General features: G+C 64.9%; 2 protein-coding genes across 2 annotated transcripts; both read right to left on the minus strand.

Moving 5' to 3' along the window:
* Positions 1–28: 28 nt before the first annotated feature.
* Positions 29–7,888, minus strand: LOC136787402 (uncharacterized). The gene is given in 8 exon segments (XM_066984589.1): positions 29–224; positions 1,352–1,562; positions 3,004–3,174; positions 3,177–4,051; positions 6,826–7,141; positions 7,144–7,246; positions 7,249–7,353; positions 7,883–7,888. Coding segments are annotated over 8 exon segments (1,983 nt in total).
* A 1,426-nt stretch (positions 7,889–9,314) lies between these two features.
* Positions 9,315–21,246, minus strand: LOC136787403 (5-aminolevulinate synthase, erythroid-specific, mitochondrial-like). The gene is given in 16 exon segments (XM_066984590.1): positions 9,315–9,543; positions 9,546–9,587; positions 10,745–10,907; positions 12,471–12,503; positions 12,505–12,578; positions 12,581–12,733; positions 14,842–15,006; positions 16,260–16,309; positions 16,311–16,437; positions 17,220–17,404; positions 18,449–18,617; positions 18,620–18,655; positions 19,308–19,396; positions 19,499–19,602; positions 19,694–19,791; positions 21,005–21,246. Coding segments are annotated over 15 exon segments (1,587 nt in total). The 5' UTR covers positions 19,781–19,791; positions 21,005–21,246; the 3' UTR covers positions 9,315–9,433.
* Positions 21,247–22,087: the final 841 nt, after the last annotated feature.

Consider the following 22,087-nt stretch of genomic DNA (forward strand, 5'->3'; position numbering starts at 1 on the left):
GCAACCGGCAGGGCGGGAAACGCGGCGCCTACGGGTGCCGAGAGGGGCCAAAAAGCCTCCGCGGCCGGGAGGCGCTGCCCCGCGCTGATAGGCTGCCGCCGCCGTCGCTCCTCCCCTCCGCCCCTCCCGCTCTGCGCTGCGTGATTGGCTGCGCGCGGAGGGCGGGGGTTGTTGCCATGGGGACGGGGGGCGGGGCGTCGCCGGGGGGGCGGAGGGAGGGGTTGCTATGGGAACGGTGGGCGGGGACTGAGTCGATGGGGGCGGGAAGGGCGTCGCCATGGGAACGGTGGGCGTGGTCTGGGGGAGTGGGCGGGGCCTCCCGTCGCCATGGGAACGATGGGCGGGGACTGGGGGAGTGGGCGGGGCCTCCCGTCGCCATGGGAACGGTGGGCGTGGTCTGGGGAGTGGGCGGGGCCTCCCGTCGCCATGGGAACGATGGGCGGGGACTGGGGAGTGGGCGGAGCCTCCCGTCGCCATGGGAACGGCTGGCCCGCGGGGGGGGGGGGGGCGGGCAGGGCCCGGGGTCAAAGGGCGCCGCCAAAAGTGCGGGATTTTCGGCAAAAGCGGCGTTTATTGGCGATTTTTTTGGCACAGAGAAGCGTGTCCCCCGATCGTGGGGTCCCCCCGCGCCCCCTCGTGGGGTTCGCGGCCCCTCGTGCAAGCCCCGCCCCCTCGTGCAAGCCCCTCCCCCTCGTGCAAGCCCCTCCCCTCGTGCAAGCCCCCCTCCCCCCATGTGCATCCTCGTGCAACCCCCCCGTGGCAACACGAGCGTGCAGTCCTCGTGCAAACCTCCCCCCCCCCCTTGCACGGAGAACGCTTCGTCCTCGTGCAACACCCCCATTGCAACAGGAGCGTGCGATCCTCGTGCAAAAGACCCCCACGTCGTGCATCCTCGTGCAACCCCCATTGCAACGCGAGCGTGTGATCCTCGTGCAACCCCCCCCACCATGAATTTCCACGCAACCCCCCCCGTGCATCTCACTGCAACCCCGCTACTGCAAGACGAGCGTGCAACCCTCGTGCAAGACCTGCCCTGTCGTGCATCCTCGTGCAACGCCCCGTGCATCCTCGTGCAACCCCCATTGCAACACGAGCGTGCAATCCTCGTGCAACGCCCGCTGCATCCTCGTGCAACCCCCCCATCGCAACACGAGCGTGCAATCCTCGTGCAACGCCCCCGTGCATCCTCGTGCAACCCCCCCCATTGCAACACGAGCGTGCAATCCTCGTGCAATGCCCGCTGCATCCTCGTGCACCCCCCCATGAATTTCCACGCACCCCCCGTGCATCCTCGTGCAACCCCCCCCCCCATCGCAACACGGGCGTGCAATCCTCGTGCAAGCCCCCCCACCCCCCCCCCCGCCCGCCGTGCATCCTCGTGCACGCGGCGGGGCTCAGGGGGCAGGGGGGCCCCCGCCGGGCCGGGGGGGGCCGGGGGTGGCGGCAGGGGCACAGGATGCGGCCCATGGCGCGGGAGACGCTGGTGCTGAAGGCGGCGTAGATCCAGGGGTTGGTGCAGCTGTTGAGGCTGGCCAGCAGCATCAGGATGGTGAAGGCGGGGCCTAAAGGGGGGGGGGGGGGGGTCACGGCTGGCCCCTCCCCTTATTGACACCCCCCCCCCGGCCGTCCCCCACGTCCCCAACGGGTCCCCGACAGGTCCCCCGTGTCCCGGTGTCCTCCCGTGTCCCCACGTCCACGCGTTCCCGCCTCCGTCCTCATCCCCACGTCCCCGTGTCCCCAAATCCCCACGTCCCCGTGTCCCCATAACCCCGTGTCCCCATGTCCCCATGTCCCCATGTCCCCACGTCTCGTGTCCCCATGTCCCCATAACCCCCGTCCCCATATTCCCACATCCCCAATGTCCCCATGTCCCCACATCCCCACGTCCCCGTGTCCAACGTCCCCATGTCCAGTGTCCCCTTGTCCCCCCAGCCCATTTCCCCCATCCCACACCCCATGTCCCCATATCCCCACATCCCATCTTCCCACAACCCCGTAACCCCGTGTCCCCATACCCCCATGTCCCCCCACCCCACATCCCATATCCCCGTGTCCCCATATCCCCGTGTCCCCTATCCCCACACCCCATATCCCTGTGTCCCCATGTCCCCTATCCCCACACCCCATATCCCTGTGTCCCCATGTCCCCTATCCCCACACCCCATATCCCTGTGTCCCCATATCCCCGTGTCCCCTATCCCCACACCCCATATCCCTCTGTCCCATAACCCCGTATCCCCGCGTCCCACGTCCCCATACCCCCCCACCCCATACCCCCACAACCCCGTATCCCCGTGTCCCCATACCCCCATGTCCCCTATCCCCACACCCCATATCCCTGTGTCCCACAACCCCATATCCCCGCGTCCCACGTCCCCATACCCCCCACCCCATACCCCCCCACCCCATACCCCCACAACCCCGTATCCCCGTGTCCCCACACCCCATACCCCCATGTCCCCTATCCCCACACCCCATATCCCCGTGTCCCATAACCCCGTATCCCCGCGTCCCACGTCCCCATACCCCCCACCCCATACCCCCACCCCATACCCACCCACCCCATACCCCCACAACCCCGTATCCCCGTGTCCCCATATCCCCATATCCCCATGTCCCCTATCCCCACACCCCATATCCCCATATCCCCGTGTCCCCATGTCCCCATATCCCCACGTCCCATGTCCCCACAACCCCGTGTCCCCATACCCCCATGTCCCCCCGCCCCCACATCCCATACCCCCATGTCCCCTATCCCCACACCCCATATCCCTGTGTCCCACAACCCCGTATCCCCGTGTCCCCACACCCCATACCCCCATGTCCCCCCACCCCCCACCCCATATCCCCATGTCCCCTATCCCCACACCCCATATCCCCGTGTCCCCATACCCCCATGTCCCCTATCCCCACACCCCATATCCCCGTGTCCCATAACCCCGCATCCCCGCGTCCCACGTCCCCACACCCCCCCCGCCCCCTTACCCCCCCCAAAACACTCACCCTCCACCGGCGCCCGCGGGTCCCACACCGCCCAGAGCTGGGCGCAGAAGAAGGGGGCCCAGCACCCCACGTAGACCCCCAGCACCACCAGCGCCATGCGGTGGCTCTTGGCCCGCGCCCTCCGCAGCCCCCTCCTCCTCCCCGACCCCACGGCCCGCGCCACCGCCACCTGCAGCCCCCCAGCAGCGCCGCCGGCCCCACCAGCACCGCCAGGGCCACCCAAGTGACGTAGGCCCGCGCGCCCCACGGCTGGGCGAAGGCGGCCCAGCAGTCGCGCTCGCCCGCGCCCACCTCCCGCTGCCCGAAAATGCCCACCTGGGGCAGGCCGAAGAGCAGGGACAGGGACCAAGCGGTGGCCAGGGGCCCCAGCGCCGCCCCACGGCGCCCCGCAGCCGCCCCACGGCGCCCCGCAGCCGCCCCACGGCGCCCCGGAGGCATCCCGCGGAGCCCCGAAGGCAGCGCGCGGTGCCGTAAAAACACCTCGCGGTGCCCCGAAAACGCCTCGTGGGGACACAAAACCCCCTCACGGTGCCCCCAAGCCGCCCCACGGCACCCCACAGCCGCCCCATAGTGCCCCAAAGCCACCCCTAGGGCCCGGACGCCATCTTGTAGGGCCCGGGCGCCATCTTGTGGGGCCCCAAAGTCCCCCCAGGGTGCCCCAAAGCCACCCCTGGTGCCCCGAAGTCCCCCCGTGGTGTCCCCACGATGTCCTCCTGTGGTGCCCCGAAGTCCCCCCTCGGTGTCCTGGGGGCTTGTGGTGCCCCCAAACCCCCCGTCATTCTCCCCAAGATGCCCCGTGGTGTCCCCAAGATGTCCCCTGGGGCCTTCAAGCCAGCCCCTGGTGTCCCCAAGATTTCCCATGGTGTCCCCAAGATCCCTCATGGTGTCCCCAAGATGTCCCCTGGGGTCCTGAAGCCAGCCCCTGGTGTCCCCCACATCCCCCATGGTGTCCCCCCAATCCCCCATGGTGTCCCCCCAATCCCCCATGGTGTCCCCAAGATCCCTCATGGTGTCCCCAAGATGCCCCATGGTGTCCCCAAGATGTCCCCTGGGGTCCCCAAGATGTCCCCTGGGGTCCTGAAGCCAGCCCCTGGTGTCCCCCACATCCCCCATGGTGTCCCCCAGATCCCCCTGGTGTCCCCAAGATGTCCCCCAGGGCCCTGAAGCCAGCCCCTGGTGTCCCCAAGATGCCCCATGGTGTCCCTCAGATCCCCCGTGGTGTCCCCCAATCCCCCATGGTGTCCCCAAGATGCCCCATGGTGTCCCCAAGATGTCCCCTGGGGCCTTCAAGCCAGCCCCTGGTGTCCCCAAGATTTCCCATGGTGTCCCCAAGATGTCCCCTGGGGTCCTGAAGCCAGCCCCTGGTGTCCCCCAGATCCCCCATGGTGTCCCCCCAATCCTCCGTGGTGTCCCCAAGATGTCCCCCGGGGCCCTGAAGCCAGCCCCTCCTGTCCCCAAGATCCCCCATGGTGTCCCCAAGATGTCCCCTGGGGTCCCCAAGATGTCCCCTGGGGTCCTGAAGCCAGCCCCTGGTGTCCCCCACATCCCCCATGGTGTCCCCAAGATGTCCCCGGGGGCCCCGGCGATGCCCCGTGGTGGCCCCTGAGCGGGTCACGGTGCCCTGAGGTGGGCCGGGGGCGCTGGGGACATGGGGGTGACACGTGGGGTTGGGGCCACCGGGGTGACGTGGGGAACTTGGGACGTGGGGGCGACACAGGGGACTGGGGACATCGTGGCGGCACAGGGGGTTGGGGTCACAGGGGTGGCACGGAGCGGTGGGGACGGGGGGTGCAGGGGGGACGCGGGGACAGCAGGGGGACACGGGGATGGGGGCGCCCAGGGGACGCCTCTGGGTGGCACCGTTCGGTGTCCCCCCGGCCCTCCCATGTCCCCCACGTCCCGGGGACGGTCCCCGTGTCCCCCGGTGTCCCCCTGGGACATGGGCTGGCAGCCGGCGGGTTCCCAGGTGCCATCCCAAGTGTCCCTGCGTCCCTGCGCGCTGCCCCCAACGTCCCCGCGTCCCCCCCGTCCCCAGCACCCCGTGCAGCCCCGTGCCCCGTCCCCCGCGTCCCCACGTCCCCGTCCCCCATCTCTGCTGTCGCTGGTGTCCCCACGTCCCCGTCCCCCATCCCCAGTGTCATCGGTGTCCCCGTGTCTCTGTCCCCAGTGCCCAGTGGACCTCTGTACCCCATTCCTGGTGTCCTCATGTCCCCGTGCCCCATCTTTGGTGTCCCCATGTCCCTGTACCCCATCCCTGGTGACATCGGTGTCCTGGTGTCCCCGTACCCCATCCCTGTTGTCATTGGTGTCCCCGTGTCCCCGTCCCCCAACTTTGGTGTCCCCGTTGTCCCCATGCCTCTGTCCCCAACACCCTACGGACCTCCGTGCCCCATCTTTGGTGTCCCCATGTCCCTGTACCCCATCCCTGGTGACATCGGTGTCCTGGTGTCCCCCGTACCCCATCCCCAATGTCATCGGTGTCCCCGTGTCCCCGTCCCCCAACTTTGGTGTCCCCGTTGTCCCCATGTCCCCATCCCCAACACCCTACGGACCTTTGTGCCCCATCCCCAATGTCATCGGTGTCCCCATGTCCCCGCCCCCCAACTTTGGCGTCCCCGTTGTCCCCCTTTCCCTGTCCCCAACACCCTACGGACCTTCGTGCCCCATCCCCAATGTCATCGGTGTCCCCATGCCTTTGTCCCCAACACCCTACAGACCTTTGTGCCCCACTCCTGGTGTCATCGGTGTCCCCACGTCCCCGCCCCCCAACTTTGGTGTCCCCGTTGTCCCCATGTCCCCATCCCCAACACCCTACGGACCTCCATGCCCCATCCCCAATGTCATCGGTGTCCCCATGTCCCCGTCCCCAACACCCTACAGACCTCTGTGCCCCACTCCTGGTGTCATCGGTGTCCCCACGTCCCCGTCCCCCAACTTTGGTGTCCCCGTTGTCCCCATGTCCCCATCCCCAACACCCTACGGACCTCCGTGCCCCATTCCTGGTGTCATCGGTGTCCCCACGTCCCCGCCCCCAACTTTGGTGTCCCCGTTGTCCCCATGTCCCCATCCCCAACACCCTACGGACCTCCATGCCCCATCCCCAATGTCATCGGTGTCCCCATGTCCCCGTCCCCAACACCCTACAGACCTCTGTGCCCCACTCCTGGTGTCATCGGTGTCCCCACGTCCCCGTCCCCCAACTTTGGCGTCCCCGTTGTCCCCCTTTCCCCGTCCCCAACACCCTACGGACCTTTGTGCCCCATCCCCAATGTCATCGGTGTCCCCACGTCCCCATCCCCCAACTTTGGCGTCCCCGTTGTCCCCATGTCCCCGTCCCCAACACCCTACAGACCACCGTGCCCCATCCCTGGTGTCCCCATGTCCCCGTACCCCAACTTTGGTGTCCCCGTTGTCCCCATGCCTTTGTCCCCAGCACCCTACGGACCTCCGTGCCCCATCCCTGGTGTCCCCATGTCCCCGTACCCCAACTTTGGTGTCCCCGTTGTCCCCATGCCTTTGTCCCCAGCACCCTACGGACCTCCGTGCCCCATCCCTGGTGTCCCCATGTCCCCGTACCCCAACTTTGGTGTCCCCGTTGTCCCCATGTCCCCGTCCCCAACACCCTACGGACCTCCGTGCCCCATCCCTGGTGTCATCGCTGTCCCCATGTCCTTGTACCCCAACTTTGGTGTCCCCGTTGTCCCCATGTCCCCGTCCCCAACACCCTACGGACCTCTGTGCCCCATCCCTGGTGTCCCCGTGTCCTTGTACCCCAACTTTGGCGTCCCCGTTGTCCCCATGTCCCCGTCCCCAACACCCTACAGACCTCCGTGCCCCATCCCCGGTGTCATCGGTGTCCCCCTTTCCCCGTCCCCAACACCCTGCAGCCCACGGCGGCCCCCCGGGCCGTCCCCGCGTCCCCTCGCCCGCCTCCCCCAGCACCCGCCGCCCCCGCGCCCCCGGTGCCTGGCCAGGGGCCTGCAGATGGCGCGGTGCCGGTCGTAGGCCATGGCCACGGCCACGTAGGCCGAGGCGAACATGGCCACGGCCTGCAGGTACTTGGTGGCCCTGCAGAGCGCGTCGGGGCCCCGGAACCGATCCGTCAGGTCCCAGAGGAGCTGGGGGAGCACCTGGCCCCCGCCACCCCCAGGTCGGCGGCGCTCAGGTGCCGCAGGTAGCGCCGCAGGGGGGGGCCGGCCTGGGGGGCCCCCCGGGCCAGGGCCAGCAGCACCAGGACGTTGCCCCCAAGGCCAAGGCCAGCACGGCCCCCAGCACCCCGACCTCGGCCGCCGCCAGCGCCGCGTCCCGGGGGGGCCAGGGGGTGCCGGGGGGGCGAGGGTGGGGGGAGGCCTGTGAAAAAGAGGGGGGGGGAAGGTGAGGGGGGGGGGCGCCAGGCACAGCAAAATTTGGGGGGACAGGGGGGATTTTGGGGGGGTGGGGGGCAGGGGGGGGGGGCAGGGGGGGGGGGGGGGGGGGGCGCTGTGAAAAAGAGGGGGGGGGGAAAGGTGAGGGGGGGCACCAGGCACAGCAAAATTTGGGGGCTGGGGGGTACGGGGGGGCTGCCAAAATGGGGGGCTGTCAAAATGGGGGGGCTATGGAGGGGAAGGGGGGATTTGGGGGGGGTGGGGGGGCCGGGGGGGTCGAGGTGGGGGTGGCGGGTGGGGGGGGAGACCTGTGGAATGGGGGGGGGGGTGAAGGTGGGGGGGGGGGGTGCCAGGCAGAGCAAAATTTGGGGGGGGGGATTTGGGGGGATTTGGGGGGGGTGGGGAGGGGCAGGGGGTGCCGGGGCGGCGAGGTGGGGGGGAGGCTGGGGGGTTGTGCAAAGGGGGGTCGTGAAAATGGGGGGGGGACACATTAAGGGGGGGGGGCACCCTCGTACCTCCATGCTCACTCGGGGGGGGTCCCACCGGCGGGGGGCCGGGGGGGGGCCGCTGGGTTCCAGCCGGCGGCCGGGACTGGGAGCGGCCGCCTCGTACTGGGCAAACTGGGAGGTGGTGGCGGGACGGGGGGGGGACACGGGGGGGGCCCCTGCTGCGGCGTGACGTCAGGGGGCCGCGGGGCAGGAGATGCTATCGGGGGGGGGGGGGGAGGTGGTTCTGGCCCCCCCCCCCCCAAAAAAAAAAAAAGCTTTTGAGGACCCCCAGAGCCTCCAGAGAATGGGGGGGGGGCGAGGGGGGGTCCCCCAGTACTGGGGTGGGGGAGGGGAGGTGGTTTTTTTGGGGGGGGGGGGGCGGGGGTGAATTACTTCCTCATTCCCTAAAATCTTGATAAGGGGGGGGGAGGGAAGGGGGGGGGGGAGGGAGGAGGCGGGGGGGCACAGGGAGGCGGGGGGAATGGGGGGGGGCAGGGGAATTGGGGGGGGGCACAGAAATATGGGGGGGCAGGAATATGGGGGGGGTCCCAGTATGAGATGGGGGGGCAGGAATATGGGGGGGTCCCAGTATGAGATGGGGGGGGCAGGAATATGGGGGGGTCCCAGAATGAGATGGGGGGGTCACAGGAATGGGGGGGGGGCACAGAAATATGGGGGTCAGATAAATGGGGGGTCCCAGTATGAGATGGGGGGGCAGGAATATGGGGGGGGTCCCAGAAATATTGGGGGGTCCCAGAATGTGATGGGGGGGGGGTCACAGGAATGTGGGGGGGAGCACAGAGATAAATGGGGGGTCACATAAATATTGGGGGGGTCCCAAACATAGGGGGTGTTCCCAGAGAAAAATGGGGGGTCTCCGTATGAGATAGGGGGGCTAGAAATATGGGGGGGTCCCAGAAATATGGGGGTCCCAAAATATGGGGGTGTCCCAAAATATGGGGGGGTCCCAAAATATGGGGGTCCCAAAATATGGGGGGGGTCCCAAAATATGGGGGGTGTCCCAAAATATGGGGGGTCCCAGAGAGAAATGGGGGGTCCCAAAAATATGGGGGTGTCCCAAAAATATGGGGGTGTCCCAAAAATATGGGGGGGTCCCAAAAATATTGGGGGGGGGGTCCCAAAATATGGGGGGGTCCCAAAAATATGGGGGGTGTCCCAAAATATGGGGGGGGGTCCCAAAAATATGGGGGTCCCAGAGAGAAATGGGGGGTCCCAAAATATGGGGGGTCCCAAAATATGGGGGGGGGCATCCCAAAAATATGGGGGGTCCCAGAGAGAAATGGGGAGGGTCCCAAAAATATGGGGGGTGTCCCAAAAATATGGGGGGGGGGTCCCAAAAATATGGGGGGGGTCCCAAACTATGGGGGGGGGGGGGTCCCAGAGAGAAATGGGGGGGTCCCAAAAATATGGGGGGGGGGTCCCAAAGAGGCACCGCAGCGTCAGTCCCGTGGCGGTTTATTACTCGTGCAGGGGGTCCAGGATTTCGGGGGGGGGGGGGTCCAGGATTTCGGGGGGTCCGGGTGCTGTCGGGGGGGGTCCGGGCGCTGTCGGGGGGGGTCAGGCCGGCACGGCCCCCCCCTGGGGCAGGACGTGCTGGCGCTCCCAGTCGCTCATCAGGGCCGGGTGCAGCGGGCGCTGGCAGGAGGCGCACGACGGGCCCGGGGGGCCTCGCGGGGCAGCCCCAGCGCCCCCCAGCACTGCGACAGGCGGTCTGGGGGGGGGGGGGGTCAGAGGGGATTTAAGGTGTCCCCCCCTTCCCGTATGGCCCCGTTGCTCCCCCGGCCCACGGCCCTCCCATGCACCCCGATGGCCCCAGTAAGCCCAGTAACCCCCAGTTCCCCCCGTGACCCCAAATCCCCTATCCCTCCCCTCCCCCTGTTCTCCCCACATCTCCCCCACCCCCCCCCATATCCCCCACACCCCCCACAGCCCCCATTTCCCCTGTACCCCCGTACCCCAACACCCCCTATATCCCCCCATACCCCCATTTCCCCTATAGCCCCCCATTTCCCCCATATCCCCTCCGTGCCCCCATTTCCCCTATATCCCCCCCATACCCCCACATCCCCTATATCCCCCCGTACCCCCATTTCCCCTATAGCCCCCCCATACCCCCACATCCCCTATATCCCCCCATACCCCCATTTCCCCTATATCCCCCCCGTGCCCCCCTTTCCCCTGTACCCCCCCATGCCCCCCTTTCCCCTATATCCCCTCACATCCCCCATTTCCCCTATATCCCCCCCATCCCCTGTACCCCCCGTACCCCCCCATCCCCTGTACCCCCCCGTGCCCCCCCATCCCCTTTACCCCCTTCCCCCCATTTCCCCTATATCCCCCCCCCATACCCCCATTTCCCCTATATCCCCCCATTTCCCCTATACCCCCCCGTGCCCCCACATCCCCTGTACCCCCCCGTGCCCCCATTTCCCCTATATCCCCCCTGTGCCCCCATTTCCCCTGTACCCCCCCATACCCCCATTTCCCCTATATCCCCCAGTACCCCCATTTCCCCTAAATCCTCTCACATCCCCCATTTCTCCCCTGTTTCCCCTATATCCCCCCGTACCCCCCTTTCCCCATATCCCCTCACATCCCCCATTTCCCCTATATCCTCTCACATCCCCCATTTCTCCCCCGTTTCCCCTATATCCCCCCCATCCCTTGTACCCCCCTGTACCCCCATTTCCCCTATATCCCCCCGTGCCCCCACATCCCCTATATCCCCCCCGTGCCCCGCATTTCCCCTATATCCCCCCACATCCCCTATATCCCCTCACCCCCCCCATTTCCCCTATATCCCCCTCACCCCCCCATTTCCCCTATACCCCCCCACCCCCTATATCCCCCCCCCCCGCCCCCGCCCACCGGCCAGGTTCTCCATCATGGCGGGGCTGTGGTGCGGGGTGGGCGCGAGGCGCAGCAGCTCCTGCCCGCGGGGCACCGTGGGGTGGTTGATGGCCTGCGCGTACAGCCCGTGCTCCTCCAGCAGCGCCCGGCTCAGCCGCGTGTTGGCCGCCGCGTCCCCCACCTGCCGCCCCACAATTAGTTACCCCGCTACAACCCCCCGTCACAGCCCCGGCCCATAACCCCGCCTTATACCCCGGCCCTATAACCCGGCCTAATACCCCGACCCTATAGCTCCCCCTTATCCCCCCACCCTACAACCCCCCTTACCCCCAACCCCATAACCTCCCCCCGTGACCCCCCAACCCCCCTGTGACCCCCCAACCCCCCCGTGACCCCACAACCCCCCGTGACCCCACAACCCCATAACCCCACCCCATAACCCCATAACCCCCCCCCCGACCCCCCAACCCCCCCATGACCCCATAACCCCATAACCTCCCCCCGTGACCCCCACAACCCCCCCATGACCCCATAACCTCCCCCCATGACCCCCCAACCACCCCATGACCCCATAACCCCATGACCCCATAACCCCACCCCATAACCCCATAACCCCCCATAACCCCATAACCCCCCCATGACCCCACAACCCCCCCATGACCCCACAACCCCCCCATGACCCCATAACCCCATAACCCCACCCCATAACCCCATAACCCCACCCCATAACCCCATAACCCCCCATGACCCCATAACCCCCCCATGACCCCACAACCCCCCCATGACCCCACAACCTCCCCCGACCCCCCAACCCCCCCCCATGACCCCATAACCCCATAACCCCATAACCCCATAACCCCACAACCCCCCCCGTGACCCCCCAACCCCCCATGACCCCATAACCCCCCCATGACCCCACAACCCCCCTGTGACCCCACAACCCCCCGTGACCCCACAACCCCATAACCCAACCCCATAACCCCCCCATGACCTCATAACCCCCCATGACCCCATGACCCCATGACCCCATAACCCCACCCCATGACCCCATAACCCCATAAACCCCCATGACCCAACAACCCCCCCATGACCCCATAACCCCATAACCCCACCCCATGACCCCCCAACCCCCCTGTGACCCCCCAACCCCCCCATAACCCCCCAACCCCCCCCATGACCCCCCAACCCCCCCCATGACCCCCCAACCTCCCCCCATGACCCCCCAACCCCCCCACGACCCCATGACCCCATAACCCCACCCCATAACCCCATAACCCCATGACCCCATGACCCCCCAACCCCCCCATGACCCCATAACCCCATAACCCCACCCCCATAACCTCCCAACCCCCCCATGACCCCCCAACCCCCCCATGACCCCATAACCCCATAACCCCATAACCCCCCAACCCCCCCCATAACCCCCCAACCCCCCCCATGACCCCACAACCCCCCCCATGACCCCATAACCTCCCCCCATGACCCCCCAACCCCCCATGACCCCATAACCCCCCCCATAACCCCATGACCCCATAACCCCACCCCATAACCCCATAACCCCATGACCCCATGACCCCCCAACCCCCCCCCATAACCCCATAACCCCATGACCCCATGACCCCATAACCCCATAACCCCACCCCATGACCCCATAACCCCATAACCCCATGACCCCATAACCCCCCAACCCCCCCCCCACGACCCCCCGTCCCCCCCTTGCCCCTATAACGCCCCCCCAGCTCACCCTGACGGGCACGAGGTGGCTGGCGCAGGGCAGGGGCGGGCAGCCCGCGGTCGCGCAGCAGCAGCCGCAGGTGCTTGGCGTGCCGCTGGTGCGCCCGCCGCAGCGCCCCCCCTCGGGGCCCCCCAGCACCCGCAGCGCCGCCAGGGGCCCCGCCGCCACCGCCGGCGGCAGCGCCGTGGTGAAGATGAAGCCGGCGCCCAGCGAGCGCACCGCGTCCACCAGCGCCTCGCCGCCCGCGATGTAGCCCCCGACGCCCCCAGCGCCTTGCCTGGGTGATTGGGGGGATATGGGGTCAGCGGGGGCCCCCAAGTCCCGTACGGGAGCTGTGGGGGCCCTGAGATCCTAGAAGATGTCCCTGTGGCCCCACAGACCCCAATAACCCACCCAAATCCCGCTGTGGCCCCACAGACCCCCAGAGCCTCCCCAAATCCCATAAGGGACCTGTAGGGCCCTACAACCCACCCAAATCCCGTACAGGACCTATAGGGCCCTACAACCCACCCAAGTCCCATAGAGGACCTATAGACCCCCAGAACCCACCCAAATCCCATAAGGGACCTGTAGGGCCCCACAACCCCCCCAAATCCCATACAGGACCTATAGACCCCCAGAACCCCCCAAATCTCATATAGGATCTGTAGGGCCCTACAATCCCATAAAATGTCCCTGTGGCCCCACAGACCCCGATAACCCACCCAAATCCCGCTGTGGCCCCACAGACCCCCAGAACCTCCCCAAATCCCATAAGGGACCCGTAGAGCCCTACAAACCACCCAAACCCCATAGCGGACCTATAGACCCCCAGAACCCCCCAAATCCCATACAGGACCTGTAGGGCCCTACAATCCCATAAAATGTCCCTGTGGCCCCACAGACCCCCAGAACCTCCCCAAATCCCATACAGGACCTGTAGGGCCCTACAACCCACCCAAATCCCATAGCGGACCTATAGACCCCCAGAACCCCCCAATTCCCATACAGGATCTGTAGGGCCCTACAATCCCATAAAATGTCCCTGTGGCCCCACAGACCCCAATAACCCACCCAAATCCCGCTGTGGCCCCACAGACCCCCAGAACCCCCCCAAATCCCATAGGGGACCTGTAGGGCCCTACAACCCACCCAAGTCCCATAAGGGACCTGTAGGGCCCTACAACCCACCCAAGTCCCATAGCGGAGCTGTAGGGCCCCACAATCCCATAAAGTGCCCCCAAACACCCCACAGCCACCCCCAAAACACCCCATAGCCGCCCCAAAACACCCAGTAACTGCCCTATAACACCCCACAGCCCCCTATAACACCCCAGAGCCCCCTATAACACCCCACAGCCCCCCATAACACCCCACAGCCCCCCATAACACCCCACAGCCCCCCCATAACACCCCACAGCCCCCCCATAACACCCCAGAGCCCCCTATAACACCCCATAGCCCCCCCATAACACCCCATAGCCCCCTATAACACCCCATAGCCCCCTATAACACCCCACAGCCCCCCATAACACCCCAGAGCACCCCTATAACTCCCAATAGCCCCCCTATAACACCCCAGAGCCCCCCCATAACACCCCAGAGCCCCCCTATAACACCCCAGAGCCCCCTATAACACCCCACAGCCCCCATAACACCCCAGAGCCCCCCCATAACACCCCACAGCCCCCCTATAACACCCCACAGCCCCCCCATAACACCCCAGAGCCCCCCTATAACACCCCACAGCCCCCATAACACCCCAGAGCCCCTATAACTCCCAATAGCCCCCCATAACACCCCATAGCCCCCCTATAACACCCCATAGCCCCCCTATAACACCCCATAGCCCCTATAACACCCCACAGCCCCCCATAACACCCCAGAGCCCCCTATAACTCCCAATAGCCCCCCATAACACCCCATAGCCCCCCTATAACACCCCAGAGCCCCCCTATAACACCCCATAGCCCCCCCATAACACCCCAGAGCCCCCTATAACACCCTACAGCCCCCCTATAACACCCCACAGCCCCCATAACACCCCACAGCCCCATAACACCCCATAGCCCCCTATAACTCCCCATAGCCCCCATAACACCCCACAGCCCCCCATAACACCCCACAGCCCCCTATACCACCCCACAGCCCCCTATACCACCCCACAGCCCCCCCATAACACCCCACAGCCCCCCCATAACACTCCCATAGCCCCCTATAACTCCCCATAGCCCCCCATAACACCCCACAGCCCCCCCATAACACCCCACAGCCCCCTATACCACCCCACAGCCCCCTATAACACCCACATAGCCCCCCCATAACACCCCATTGCCCCCCATAACACCCCACAGCCCCCCTATAACACCCCACAGCCCCCCCCGGGTTTTGGGGTGCTCACCCAAGGTGCCGGAGACCACGTCCACCTTGTGCTGCACCCCGTCGCGCTCGGCGATGCCGGCGCCCCGCGCCCCGTAGAGCCCCACGGCGTGCACCTCGTCCACGAAGGTGAGCGCCCCGTGGGCGTGCGCCACGTCGCACAGCTCCTCCAGGGGGGCGATGGAGCCTGGGGGGGGGGGGGGCACGGGGTCAGCGGCCCACCCCGAAACGGGGGTAAATGGGGGGATTTGGGGGGATTCGGGGGATATGGGGGGTATAGGGGGGATTTGGGGGGGATTTCGGGGTTATAGGGCGGCGTTGGTGCGGATTTGGGGGGTATAGGGGGATTTGGGGGAGTATGGGGGATTTCAGGGGTGTAGGGGCGATTGGGGGGACTTAGGGGGTAAATGCGGGGATTTGGGGGGATTTCGGGGTTATAGGGTGGCGTTGGTGCGGATTTGGGGGTATAGGGGGGATTTGGGGGAGTATGGGGGGATTTCAGGGGTGTAGGGGGGATTGGGGGGACTTAGGGGGTAAATGGGGGATTTGGGGGGATTTGGGGGGATTTGGGGGGTATAGGGGGATTTGGGGTGGATTTAGGGGTTATAGGGTGGCGTTGGGGTGGATTTGGGGGTATAGGGGGGATTTGGGGGAGTATGGGGGGATTTCAGGGGTGTAGGGGGGATTTGGGGGTGGATTTCGGGGTTATAGGGTGGCGTTGGGGTGGATTTGGGGGTATAGGGGATTTGGGGGAGTATGGGGATTTCAGGGGTGTAGGGGGGATTTGGGGGACTTAGGGGGTAAATGGGGGGATTTGGGGGACTTAGGGGGTAAATGGGGGGATTTGGGGGAGATTTGGGGGGATATGGGGGTATAGGGGGATTTGGGGGAGTATGGGGGGATTTCAAGGGTGTAGGGGGATTTGGGGGGACTTAGGGGGTAAATGGGGGGATTTGGGGGGATTTGGGGGTAAATGGGGGTATAGGGGGGATTTGGGGTGGATTTGGGGTTATAGGGTGGCGTTGGTGCGGATTTGGGGGTATAGGGGGATTTGGGGGAGTAATGGGGGGATTTCAGGGTGTAGGGGGGAATTTGGGGGGACTTAGGGGTAAATGCGGGGATTTGGGGGGGACTTAGGGGGTAAATGGGGGGATTTGGGGGAATTGGAGGGGATATGGGGGGATTTGGGGGAGTATGGGGGGATTTCAGGGGTATAGGGGGGATTTGGGGGGACTTAGGGGGTAAATTGGGGGGATTTGGGGGTAAATGGGGGATTTGGGGGGATTTGGGGGAATTGGAGGGGATATGGGGGGGATTGGGGGAGTATGGGGGGATTTGGGACTGTGGGGGCATTTGGGGGCTCTGGGGGATTTGGGGGCGATGAGGGGTTATAGGGGGGATTTGGGGGGGACGTTTTTTTGGGGGGGGGGTCCCGCTGACCGTCCATGGAGTGCAGGGACTCGAAGGCGACGATTTTGGGGACGCCGGGGGCTGCGGGCCAGGAGCTGCGCCAGGTGCCGGGGGTCGTTGTGGCGGAAGATGTGCTTGGGGACCCCGCTGCGGCGGATGCCCTGGATCATGGACGCGTGGTTCCCCTCGTCCGAGAAGATCTCGCAGCCTGCGGGGGGACCCCGTTATTTGGGGGGGACACCCCAAAACCCAGGGGGCGACCCCAAAAGCCAAACGGGGACCCCAAAACTTCCATCTCCTGCCTATCTCCCCCTGCACCCCCTCCGCGCCCTGAAGATCCAAGATCCCCCCGCAAGGAACCCAGAATTTTGGGGGACCCCATTATCTTTAGGGGCACCCCAATATCTGGGGGGACCCCGTTATTTCGGGGGACACCCCAAAACTCAGGGGGCGACCCCAAAAGCCAAAGGGGGACCCCAAAACTTGCATCTCCTGCGTATCTCCCCCTGCATCCCCGCTGTGCCCCGAAGATCCGAGATTCCCCCACAAGGACCCCAGAATTTTGGTGCCTTAGGGGCACCCCGATATCTGGGGGGACCCCGTCATTTGGGGGGACCCCAAAACCCACGGGGCGACCCCAAAAGCCAAACGGGGACCCCAAAACCTGCCTCTTCTGCACATCTCTCCCTGCATCCCCGCAGTGCTCCGAAGATCTGAGATTCCCCCTCAAGAACCCCTTCATTTTGGGGACCCCATTATTTCTAGGGGCACCCCGATACCTGGGAGGACCCCCGTTATTTGGGGGGGGACCCCAAAACCCAGTTGGGGGTCTCCAAAACCCAAATGAGGACCCCAAAACCTGCATCTCCTGCGCATCTCCCCCTGCGCCCGACGCTCCGCGCCCCCCCCACGGACCCCACGCCATTTTGGGGCGGGGGCACCCCAAATATTTGGGGTGGGGGTGGGGAGGGCCACCCCAAAAGGCCTTACCTGGCAGGATGCGGGCCAGGGTGTCGAGGGCGGTGTCGTTGGCGGTGAAGCAGGAGGAGAAGAGGGCGGCGCGGGGCTGGCGGTGCAGCCGGGCCAGGGCGCGCTCCAGCGCCCCGTGCAGCGGCGACGTCCCCCCGATATTTCGGGTGCCCCCCGCCCCTAAACCGTGCGCCCCCAGCGCGGCCCTAAAAGAGAGACCCGGGAGCGTGAGGATTGGGGGGGCGGGTGGGGAGGATTTGGGGGGGTTGGGGGTCTTAGAAGGGGGTTTGGGGGGGTTTGGGGGGCTTAAAGGGGGAACCGGGGGGATTGCGGGGTTTCTGGGGGGATTTGGGGGACCCAGGGGGATTTGGGGTTTCACCAGGGGGTATGGGGGTTACTGGGGGGGGGGGGATTTGGGTTTTCCTAGGGGGTGTGGGGGTTCATCGGGGGGATTTGGGGGTTACGAGGGGGATTTGGGGCTCCTTGGGGGGATTTGGGGGTCCCAGGGGGATTTGGGGGTTCCTGGGGGGATTTGGGATTCCTTGGGAGGGGTTGGGGGGGATTTGGGGGTTCACCGGGGGGATTTGGGGGTTCCTGGAGGGGATTTGGGGTCCTCAGGGAGCGTTTGGGAGGCTTAAGGGGGTTTGGAGGGGATTTGGGGGTCCCAGGGGGATTTGGGGTATCCCAAGGGGATTTGGGGTTCCAAGGGAGGGGTTTGGGGGATTTGGGGGTCCCTGGGGGGATTTAGGGACCCCAGGGGGGTATTTGGTGTTCCTTGGGGGGATTTGGGGGGTCTGAGAAGGATTTGGGTTTCAGAGGGAGGTATTTGGGGTCACAGGTGAGTATTTAGGGTAAGGGGTGTTCTTTAGGGTACGGGGGAGATCTTGGGGTCCTGGGGCTGTTTTTAGGGTCCCAGGTGGGTATTTAGGGTATGGGGGGGGGTCTTTGGGATCCCAGGGCTGTTTTTAGGATCCTAGGGCTGTTTTTGGGGTCCCAGGTGGCTATTTAGGATATAGGGGGGTTTTAGGGTACGGGGGGATCTTTGGGGTACCAAGGCTGTTTATAGGGTCCCAGGTGGGTATTTAGGATATGGGGGGGCTCTTTAGGATATGGGGCTTTTTTAGGGTCCCGGGGCTGTTTTTGGGGTCCCGGGTAGTTATTTAGGGTCTAGCGGGGTCTTTAGGGTACGGGGGGGATCTTGAGGATCCCAGGGCCATTTCTGGGGTCCCGGGGGGGTCTCGAGGCCCCACCTGGCGGCGCGCAGGACAGCGGGGTGCCGGCTCATGCCCAGGTAGTCGTTGGAGCACCAGAGCTGGAGGGGGCGGCGGGGGGAGCCGGCGATGCCCAGGGGGGGGGCGTCCGCCCGCCGCGCCACCGCCGTGAAGACGCGGTACGTGTGGGTGCGCCGCAGCCCGCCAGGCGCGCCCCGAAAACCTCCTCGTAGGGGAAGGCGTCCTCTGGGGGGGGGGGGGATAAGAGGGGGGCAGGGATTGAAAATCGGGAGCTCCTCATAAAAATCCCCAAATTTACGGCCTTGCAAACCCGCCCCGTAACCCCCAGATCCCTTAAAACTACCCCATAACTCCCAGCCCCCCAAATCCACCCCATAAGCCCCAGATCCCCAAAAATCTTCCCCAAATCCACCCCAAAACTCCCAGATCCCCTCAAATTCACCCCATAACCCCAGATCCCCCCCAAATCTTCCCCAAATCCACCCCAAACCCTCCTGCCCCCCCCCAAACCTCCCCCGTAACCCCTGCATCCCCCCAGTTCCTCCCGAGTCCCACCCCATAACTCCCAGATCCCCCACACCCACCCCGATAACCCCCAGATCCCCCCTGATTTTTCCCCACACCCTCCTGTTCCCCACACCCACCCCGACAACCCCCAGCTCCCCCCAGTCCCCCCAGTTCCACCCCATAACTCCCAGCCCCCCCAAACCCACCCCATATCCCCCCAAACCCTCCCCAAACCCACCCCAAACCCACCCCAAACCCTCCAGCACCCCCCAACCCCACTCCCCACCCCCCAACCCACCCCCAAACCCCTCCAAAACCCCCCCAAAACCCCCCCCCACCCCCCCCCCAGGACCCCCCAAATCCCCCATACCGGGCAGGTTATCATCCAGCCGCTTTTCGGGGAACGCCTCGGGGGTCTCCTCGGGCTCCAGCAGCGACAGCAGCAGCGAGTCCAGGGGGCTGGATTTTTGGTTTTTTTTGGGGGGGGGGCGGCAACAAGATTAATTTTTGGGACTTTTTTTTTATTTTTAGGGTGCGTCCCTAAATTTTAATGGGGTTCCTCACCTGCCTCCAGGGGGGCCACGTCCTCCTGCACTCTCGGGGGCCGCGCGTTGCACGAAGGGGTGCCCCCCCCAGCTCGATGAAGGGGCAAGGGGAGCCGGCACCTATGGGATATATAGGGGAGGGGGTTAATAGGGCGTTGCCCCCCACCCCACAATTAATTTTTATTGGGGGGGGGGGGGTAAATGGGGGTACCTGGGTTAGGCCGGGGGGCGCCGAGGCCATGGCGCGGGCGAGCCAGGGGTAGCGGGCGAGCACGGGGCAGCGCAGGAGGGCGGCCATAGCGGGTCGTGCTGGGGGGGGAGACATAATATAGTGCCCCCCGTCATAAAACTCAAAAAAAAACCTAAAAACCACCCCAAAAAGCCCCCAAAACCCTGCCCGCCCTGGGTGGGGTCGGTGCAGGCCCTTATCAGGCCCCGGCAGGCGGTGTAGGCCGCACCCTGTGACGTCCCCGTTGCGGGGGGCACGGTGACCCCCCCCTGGTTTATCCCCCCAAAAAAGCGTGGGGACCCCCCCCAAAGACCCCCCAAGACCCCAGTGCTGAGGGATTTGGGGTCCCCGATCCCCCCCCCCGTAAGGAGCCTGCTGTATCCCACAGGGATACCTGACCCGCCCCAAACCCCCAAATCCAGCCCCATGGCACCCCCAGTCCCCATAATCCCCCCCCAGACCCCAATTTTCAGCCCCATGCCCCCCCCAAAACCTTTCAACCCTCCCAGAGACCCCAATACCCACCCCACAGCCCTCCCAGACCCCTCAGCTCCCCCAAATACTCCCATAACACCCCAATATCCAGCCCCAAACCCCCCAAATTCCCCCAAACTCCACCAGGGACCCCAATATACAGCCCTAAATCCCCCCAAACTCCGCCGGGGACCCCAATACCCACCCCCACAGCCCCCTGAGACCCCTCGACACCCCCAAATACTCCGGTAGGACCCCAATATCCAAACCCCATACCCTTCAAAGCCCTCCAAATTCCCCCAGGGACCCCAATATCCAGCTCCAACTCCCCCAAATCGCCCCCAAACTCCCCCAGGGACCCCAACACCTGAGCCCCAAACCCCCCAAATCCCCCCAAACTCCCCCAGGAACCCCAACACCCACCCCTACAGCCCCCGGGACCTCTCAACACCCCCAAATACTCCCATAGGACCCCAATATCCAAACCCCAAACCCCCCAAATCCTCCCCAAACTCCCCAGGGACCCCAATACCCAGCCCCGAAACCCTTCAAACCTCCCAAAAGTCCCCCCCAGGACCCCAACACCCACCCCCAAACCCCACAAACTCCCTCGGGGACCCCAAAACCCACTCCGTCAGCCCCCCCCCCCAGACCCCTTACCCCCCCAAAATCCCCCGACAGGACCCCAATATCCAATCCCCAACCCCCCCAAACCCTCTTGGGGGACCCCAATACCCACGACCCCATAGCCCCCCATCCCCCTGACCCACTTGGGGGTCCCCAGCCCCCCCCAACCCCCCCGGCCCTGCGCCCCCGCACCTGTTGACCTGCACTGAGGACGAACAACCAGCACTGTGCCCCCCCTTCGCTGGGCCCCCCCCAAAAACCCCGATAAGGCCCCCGATAAGGGGCAAGGGGTGGGGCTGGTGCCACGCCCTGGGGCTCCTCCCACCCCCCAAAAAATTCAGCCCCGCCCCTAAAAACAGGAAAAAAAAACCCAAATCCCGACGAACGCCCCCAAAATCCCAAAGACGGCCCCCGAATCTCAAAGGCGGCCCCCAAAATCCCAAAGAATGCCCCCCAATCCCAAAGAATGACCCCAAAAATCCGGAGAAAAAATCCGAATCCCAAAGAATGCCCCCCAAAAATCCCAAAGAATGCCCCCAAGTCACAGAGAACACCCCCAAAATCCTAAAGAATGCCCCCAAATCCCAATAAATACCCCCAAATCCCAAAGAACCCCCTAAAATCCCAGAGAATGGCCCCCAAAATCCCAAAGAATGACCCCCAAATCTCAAAGAATGTCCCCAAGTCCCGAAGAATGACCCCAAATCCAAAAGAATGACCCCAAATCCAAAAGAATGACCCCAAATCCAAAAGAATGACCCCAAAATCCCAGAGAAAAAAAAACAAATCCCAAAGAATGCCCCCCAAAATCCCAAAGAATGCCCCCAAATCCCAGAGATCGACCCCAAATCCTAAAGAACGCCCCCCAAATCGCAATAAATACCCCCAAAACCCCAAAGAAAACCCTGAAAACCCCAGAGAACGGCCCCAAAATCTCGATGAGCGACCCCCAAATCCCAGAGAGCTGTCCTCAAATCCCTAAAAACACCCCCAAAACCCTTAAAAATGCCCCCAAAATCCCGAAGAAGACCCCCTCAAACCACCCAAAATGTCCCCAAAACGTCCCCAAAACACCCCCAAATCCCAAAGAATGCCCCCCAAATCCCAAAGAACGGCCCCAAAATCCCAAAGAATGACCCCAAAATCCCAAAGAATGCCCCCAAAATCCCAAAGAATGCCCCCAAATCCCAAAGAATGCCCCCAAAATCCCAAAGAATGCCCCCAAATCCCAAAGAATGACCCCAAAATCCCAAAGAATGGCCCCAAAATCGCAAA

This window comes from Anser cygnoides, chromosome 29 (assembly GCF_040182565.1).
Source record: "Anser cygnoides isolate HZ-2024a breed goose chromosome 29, Taihu_goose_T2T_genome, whole genome shotgun sequence".
In the NCBI taxonomy this organism is placed as follows: Eukaryota; Metazoa; Chordata; class Aves; order Anseriformes; family Anatidae; genus Anser; species Anser cygnoides.